The sequence below is a fragment of the Erigeron canadensis genome, chromosome 2 (genome assembly GCF_010389155.1).
Source record: "Erigeron canadensis isolate Cc75 chromosome 2, C_canadensis_v1, whole genome shotgun sequence".
In the NCBI taxonomy this organism is placed as follows: domain Eukaryota; kingdom Viridiplantae; phylum Streptophyta; class Magnoliopsida; order Asterales; family Asteraceae; genus Erigeron; species Erigeron canadensis.
In genome coordinates, this window is record NC_057762.1 from 19,561,217 (window position 1) to 19,569,478 (window position 8,262).

An 8,262-nucleotide genomic window follows, 5' to 3' on the forward strand; every position below is an offset into this window, starting at 1 on the left:
TGGTTGTGAGAGAATGGTGATACGTGCATGAATTTTGTTCAATTGGAAATGTCAAATTAAAAGAGCATCTTATCCAACGTTTTAATAAACAATTCGAATCGACCGGTTTAACCGGTTAAATTCATTTAGCTAGATGGGGCATAAAACATAAAAGTCATATTAAATTTACAACGATGGGGTATAAAAGTCGGAATGTGGTTGCGGGTTCTTCCTATCTACCAACCAATAAAAGTTATTATAAAAATACACACGAGAATCGTATTTTTCATGCTATCTCTACAAATATTTAGTTTAGATTTTTTATAGTCGCTTTCTTGTTTTGATTGGCCCAATGGATTTGCATCCGAGTACATGGAAATCCCTCATGATGGGCTTCAGCCCATAAATAGTTACATAGAGTCAGAGATGATATCAGTGATTTTATGTTAAAATCTAAATAGTAGTAGTACTTTAGAAGGATAACCGGATAACTATTACTCGTATATATCTTGAGAATAACCTAAAAAATGTTTGAAATTAACGAAAAGAATGACCCAATTAAGTCGCATCTAAGACCATTATCCGTGTACTTTACCGATATATCTGACCACATAGATTATCTGTTTATTTTATTTTTTTCAATGTTAAAACATTACACATGCTTATATTTTTCAAAAAGTTTTAAAATATTTGTATCATATCCCATCACACTTGAAGCCTTCAAAGTTCTTTTATGGTCTATAATCTCTCACCTATCCATCGCTAGTCCTTCGCGTCATTCGATTTTGTATTGCATGCATTAAAAGGAACGTAGTACAAGGGAACTATGATAAAGGTATTTTATACGGTTAATTTAAAAACTAGAGGTATAGCGTATAACCAAACGATGCCGTAGTATTGTAAAATATCAACGTAAAAGTAAACTATGAGTAACAGTTTTCGGCTCCGTTGATCAAAAAGTAATTGGTGGTGATGTAAAAGAGGTTTTTAAATTTAAATTTGACCATCAAAAGATATTATATATCTAAAGTAAAGAAATCGACTTTATTCTTTTAGACTACGTACTAAGGCTACTACGTACTAAGGCCGGTGCTTATAAAGCGTCCCCGGCTGCGTCTTAGGCCACAAGGACGCTCGATGGCTATTGACAATGGGTGTTCTCGTCCTTGCGTTCTCTTCCTTGTTCTCCGCCAAGAAGTTCGAAAACGCTCGGTGTGGGCCATTTGTAGCCGTTTGATTTTTTTTATTTTTTTTTTTGTTTCTCAACGCTCAAATTAACTTTTCCTTATTTGAACTCTAACATTTTCTCAACTTAACACAACCAATTCAAATCACTAAACAATTTATTTCAACTCATTTTTATCCTCCTCAAACCATTCAATTTTAAGATGGCGATACAAGTGTGGACTGAATCCGAAGATCTTTTGTTATGCAAGTGTTGGATACAAGTTTCTGAAATGGTTAACCCAAAACCCCAAAAATCTACTGGACCAACATATGTGAAAGCTTCAACGAACGCACCACTGAAGGTCCACGGAGCGTATCTCAAATACTAGGTCACTTCAATAAGATTCGCAATGAATGTAATCAGTTCCAGACAATTTATACGAGGTTGAATGCCCAGATTCATTCTGATGAGTTGCTCTATGCAACAGCGCATCGGGAGTACCGCGATAATTATGGAAAGGGCTTCAGATACGAGCATTGTTTCATGGAGCTTATCACGGTTCCTCACTTTCGTTTTCATTAAGTCTGGTTTATGTATTCTAATAATTAAGTCTGTTTTATATATATTGATTTAAGTATGTTTTATGTATTTTATTTAAGTTTGTTTTGTAATGTGTACTTTGTATTTTAATAAAAACAGACTTTTATTCATAATTTAAAAACACTACAAACTTATTAAAGAGAAACATACAACATAATAATTAATATAACACATTATTAAAAAACAAACTTATTTCTTCATCTCATAGACTGCTCTGGCATTCGGGACGAACTTGTCGAAGGTGAAAACCGCCTTAGCAAGTTGGTCAATAGCAAGTTGAATTTTGTCGTACTTCCCCTGTAAATAAGTTAAGTATTGACACTCAAGCTCAGTACAATGCCCGGTTTGTATATAACGGATTTGTTCTTGACACCATTTCTTATTGGCTACCAGTTTTAGACCAATTTCAACAATTTCGTCTTTGAACATTTCGTGGTCGAGAATATCAGTCATGATACTTTCATTCACTTGATCGACAGTCATTGTTGGTTTATGGTTACATGATCGACAAACATTTGATGAGGAAGCCATTTAAGATGTATAAGAGTTTGAGAGTTGATAAGAAATATCTGATAAGGAGCCAATATTTAAAGCTAAATATCTGATAAGGAGCCAATGTTCAAAATTTAAAATATTTACACAGTTAGTCCCTCCAACGTTCGAATTCAAAATATTTACAGTTTTAGTCCCTCAAACGGCCAAAAATTAAAAAACATTTACACTTTCAGTCCCTCAGACCCATTTTCAGACCCATAGCACAATTCAGTTACATCCTCAGACCCATTTTCATTATTGTACAAACTCACTCATTCTTTAACCAAATGGCGTCCTCGTCATCAAACAAGAATGTTCATCGACCTCGTCTGACCGAAGAAGAGATGAAAACACGAATCATGGCTGATATCAAAGAGGATACCCTCATTCAAACTGAACTCTCTTACCAAATGGGTTACCTACGGAAGAAAAGGCGACAATGCGAGCATCAGCTTGAGGCAATACAAGCACCAGGTCGCAAGGTCTCGAAACACGAAGAGACATATTCTATGTGTCTGCAGGATGAGATCAAGAAGATAAAGAGGGTGGTTGATGACGTTTTTAATGCTGGTCACACGTTGGGTGACCAGTGCACCTGGGCCGAATCGTATCACGACAACTGCGGGGAAGGCAAAAGTACTTGGGAAGTCAAATGTCCGCAACACGACAAGTGGTAGGCAAACGAAACCGCTTACCGTGGCTTAGGGAAAATGTCAATCAAAGATGATGAAGATGAATAGTAATTTTAAGGATTATATATTTCGTTTTTTTTTTTAATCAAGTGCTATGTTTTTTATATTTTGTGTTGTCTTTTATTTTTAAGTAATGTAATTTGTGTGTTGTTAATAAAATGTGTTTTTTATTATATTTGAATGATGTTTTGTTAATTAAATAAATGATAAAAGAATTGATGATGTGACGAAGAAGTTCTGAAGAAGTTGTCCTTATAAACAGTGAGTGTCCTGAGGAGAGTCCTGGATTATGTGATGCTGATGTGGCACTGAAGAAGTTCCAAGAAGTTCAGTGCTATAAGCATAGGCCTAACCATCTACTCTATTCGTATTAACCCCGACCGTGAAGTCCGAATGTATTGGTCGCTCTCAATCTCTGCATACAAGATAGCAATAGCATTCACAATGCTAAAATTGATGATGGGTTACTTGTAATCAAATTCGGTTAACAAAATCACTTTAAGTCAGAGCCGGTCCTGAGTTTTTTTATGCTCAGGGCTAGACACTTAAAAAATGCCCATACAAAACAAAGTGTTAATCAAAAACGTAATCAGAATCTAGTCAAGCTAGACCTATTCGCGCATCAATCTCAGTTAAATATAAAAAATATACAAACTTGCTTAGCTAAAATGTTAATCTCGATATTTTATACGAGTAATTGCTAAGCAACTAACCATTATATATCACATGAGTCATAATTCAACAATTTGTTTTTAGTAGTTGTTTGATACTTGAAATTCAATAAAATGTAATTTCATTATATAATATAATGTTGTTAGATCAAAACTATTTGTATATTTTTTACTTAGCTTTTGATATATGTATCTTGTTTATATGTTTTTTTTTTTAAAAAATAACTATAGTTTTTGGAGTAATTATAAGAGTTATTAGTATGAAAATTTATGTACATTTAAAATTTTATTCCAAGTTTAAGTTAATGTCTAATCGATATGTAAATATACTTACAGTAACAACATAACCAATTGATTTGAAATATGTAATGGAACTTAATATCAGAAGTTTGGTATTAATATAGACAAAGTTTAAAGCTAAAGGGTTTATTATGTAGTATATAAAAAATATGGGTCACTAAATACAAATTTGAAATAATAATATAATAAATGGACATTATCTTCAACCTCAAACCACCTACACCTTTTCTCAGCCATGACCACTTACAGATTTCTTCTCCTTCTATTTTCTTTTTCTTCTTAACTTTTCCTTTCATATATAGAATAATATATTTCCATGACTAAATTAAATTATTATGACATAGTCTCAATTTCTAACTCGACCTATACATATTAGTTTGGACTTTGGCTTGTTGCCCCCTAGGATTGTGATGCTATGGTCGGTAGCCCACTTAGCCCACCCCCAGGGCCGGCTCTGCTTTAAGTGTAAGGTGGTGTTTGTTTAGTATGTTGATAGAAAAGTCGTGAGTGTAATGGCCTTAATTCATACAGATATTATCTATTCAGTTGTTTTATCAAGTCAATCACTTAACGGTTAAAAAGAACAAACAGGTCTAAGCTAGTTTATTTACATGTTCTAGTTTCGGCGGATTATGTCCATCGTGGTCGGATTTGATCGATCCACCCACAAATGACCCAACTATACATCTGTGACAAACCTTAACATCGCTGTACATGTTGTATTTAAAATTTGTATATTAAATATATATTTTAATTTTATGATTTATGAGTGATCTATATATATTTTTTTTAATGTTGTGAATCATTTATTCGCAACAAAGAATCCAGCTTACATTGTCTTAATCGGGTTCGCGCTAGAGGGCCTTTTCACCCTCAATACCTAGTAGGAGGAGAAGAGCCAAACTAAACTGTCCGAAGACACGATATTCAATTGGGATAAAACCATGCCCTCTCTGCAGGACTCAAACCTGTTTCACTAGAGAACTTTATTGGATTCACACAAGAACTTCATACGAGTAATATAATTGATAGAAAAAAAAGTTATAGAAGTATCAAATCCAAAAAGTAATCATTGATGAGTTGGTGTACTGGTTTGGAGTTCTCCTGCTGACTTATAGGTCCCGAGTTCGAATTCCTATTCAGTCAACTTTGAGAATAGGTAGCCTTTTTATGGGGTCTTGGCTTGAGTATTCCTAAGTTCAAGTCTGGGGGCAGAGTTCACCCTTATTAATCATCGTGCTTTCGGGCGGATTATTAGGAGTTTTTTTCCATATTGGATATTTAAAATAGACATTTTTACTTTGAGAAAGTTTTCTAACACGGGCCTGTTAAGACAACATATGCTAGATCTCTCTTTATCGAATCGTGACACGAAGTTTCTAACGAAATTCACCCTAAAAAAAACAAAATCTCCAAAGAGTACAAGGAAATTCATGAAAAGAAAACCCCCCAAAGATAACCCCAACATTGATTTTTTTTTTTGAAAGAAAGAAAAAGTTACCGATACTACATTAAGTCATTAATGGACTTCTTTTGGTAGACTTACGATCATAACTGCGACTTCTTGACAAAGGTGAATCTCTATCTTTGATGTTGATCGATTTGCTTTCAAAAATAAAGTTATCGTCTCTAAAAGATAAAGCCCTATCTTCGTCGATTTTCTTCATCATCGCAACAAAAGTGTCATTTTTGGGCACACTTTTCCTAGATGCATACGACTGTAGTTGTTGTCGATTGTATTGAACCAAGTATAGTTCCAAGTCCGAATTCTTAATACGATTAGTCTCGTTGATGGGGCTGGATGATATAGATCGAACAAGTGCTCCCTCAGGCGATTGGTCATAATCAAATAGTCTACTTGTGCCATATCTCATAGGAGAATGTTGATAGTTGGGTGTGCTTGGCATAGACCTATAAGGCCTATTGTAGTTGGTAGCGAAGTTAGTTGCACCCTTAGTGTAAAGATCTAGCGCTTTCGATATAGCTCGTATGGGTGCTTTGATGATCCGAATAATGGTCCATCGCTTCTTGTTACTTGATGCTGCTTGGTTCTTCATGATCTTTTTGTGATATTAATTTGGTAAGTCAAAGGTAATGGGAAATGCTTGAAAGTTGAATCGTAGACAAATGATATAGATAGACAATTATATATATAGGGAGGTTCTCAATATAGTGGACCAATATATTTAGGAAGAATCCATGTATGAAATCAATCAAAGATAATATATAGTCATACAGACATATAGTCAAATTTGTTAACATGCATGGAGGTCCCATTGTTATCAAAGAAAATAAATATATAATGATTATTGATTAGTTCCAACCTGCTAATAGCATATAAAAATAGCGTTTGGTACGGTAATATTGAAAAGTAAGTTTGTGTTGTTCAACAACTTTGTTGGCTATTGCTTTCTATCCATCATGTGTTAAGCTTCATGGTTTTTTTAGCTATTACTTATATAAAAACTAATCAAGTGCTTGATGAAAGTTATAGATGTGTTTCGTTTGTATTGAGTTTAATAAATTATTATACGGTAAGAATAGGAATCAAGTCTTTAATCGGGCTAGTGAGGAAACTAGTGGTGATATTTTACAATCTATTGTTTCTTATTCTTATTTTTGGATTTCTAGTAGGGATAAAAAAGCTAGTATATCTTGGCCAATGTGGTCAATGAATTCTATCTTTTTTATTGTAATTGCATTTATGCCTTTTGTTTTTCTTAGCTTCGGTGTCTTGTCGAAGTATAATATTAATAAAATCTCAGCTATTCTAAAAAAAATAGAATAATTTAAATAAATAACAAGAAAATGGAAGGAAAAACCTATACAAAACCCACACGTTATGAGCTAAATTCCTAAATTTTTAAGTCTGTTTTTATCAGATGGTGGGATGATAGGTCAAGTCATATAGTATGATAGCCAAATGTCTTAACCGTACGGGCTCTGCCCTTAGATTTAAAAATTTTTCGAAAATATATCGAATGACATCTCTAATGAAAGAACATGAAATTTTAAGAACACACATACAACCTTTATAATTTATCGGTATACGGTTTTTGAGATAAAAGATTTTGAATAAATTAAAGAAATAAAATGATTTATGGAGAAGAGGAAAAAAAAAAGTGGTTGAGATTTGAGGAGAGAGAAAAAATGAATGGTTGAAATTTAAGGGTATTATAAGTATATTAGGTAAAGATTTTTTAATTAGTGAATAAAGAAGAATGGTAATTTAGGTAGTTCAATTACTTAATTGAGATTTAAAAAAAAAGGACAAAATGCTTTAGGGGGCGGAATGGAGGAGGGGGGGGGGGGGGGGAGGGGGATTTATCAACCCTCCCAAATTCCACCAATAAAATTCTTACAACTCAATTTATAACCTTCCAACCCTCCCAACCAACTCTCTCAACCCTTTTTACTGGCGGCCGATAAATTCTCAATATTAAAAAAACATAACATTACATAAACTAGATAAAGAAAAATACGATGCAACATTTTTTTAAAAACTAAATCAAATCCTCGATCGGTGGTGGTTGAGCTGCTGGCTCATCGAGGTATGCCAAATCCAACATCGATACATGCTCCATAAAATCATACCGAAGACGATGATGGACGTTTTCGTCATGTAACTCCCGTAGAACTCTATGATCGTAAGCTACAGGCACCGGTGGATCCATTATATGAATCGGTGAGATAGCCCTCCCGTCGTTCTTTATGATCATATTGTGCAATATACAACATGTGTCGACGACTTTCCCTATCTTCTCCTTATCCATAATCCGGATTGGAATCTTCCATTTTCCCTTAAGCACCCCAAAAGCCCGTTCTACATCTTTTCTCGACGCCTCCTGCACTCGCTTGAATTTAACTTCCTTTGGATCAACTTGATGCGGATACGCTTTTACAAACACATACCACTTAGGATATATTCCATCGGTAAGCAAATACCCACGTTTGTATAGGCGGTCGCGTAAAGTGAATGACGTGTCTAGAGCCGTTCCATTTCTAGTAGTATCATACAATGGCGACCAATTCAACACATTAATGTCGTTGTTTGATCCGGAGGCACCAAAAAACGCATGCCAAATCCACAAATCTTGTGAAGCAACAGCTTCAATCATGATAGTCGGCACTTTGTGATCCCCTCGCGTGTATTGCCCATTCTTGCCCCTAGGACAATTCCTCCATACAACATGCGTACAATCAAGGCTATCGAGCATACCTGGCAGATGATGTCACTCCTCATGCGCATTGTACAGCATGGCGAAATCGTGGGATTTCGGCCTGCGCAAATACTCCCGCTTGTACAAATGAATGACCG

General features: G+C 34.7%; 1 protein-coding gene across 1 annotated transcript; it reads right to left on the reverse strand.

The window, feature by feature from the left end:
- Positions 1–7,447: 7,447 nt before the first annotated feature.
- LOC122587820 (protein ALP1-like) lies at positions 7,448–8,062 on the reverse strand. Its single transcript, XM_043759984.1, has one exon. It carries the CDS (start codon positions 8,060–8,062, stop codon positions 7,448–7,450), a length of 615 nt encoding a protein of 204 aa, XP_043615919.1.
- Positions 8,063–8,262: the final 200 nt, after the last annotated feature.

Coding starts and splice junctions, on each gene's coding strand:
- LOC122587820 (XM_043759984.1), bottom strand. CDS start 8,062: ATGATTGAAGCTGTTGCTTCACAAGATTTGTGGATTTGGCATGCGTTT.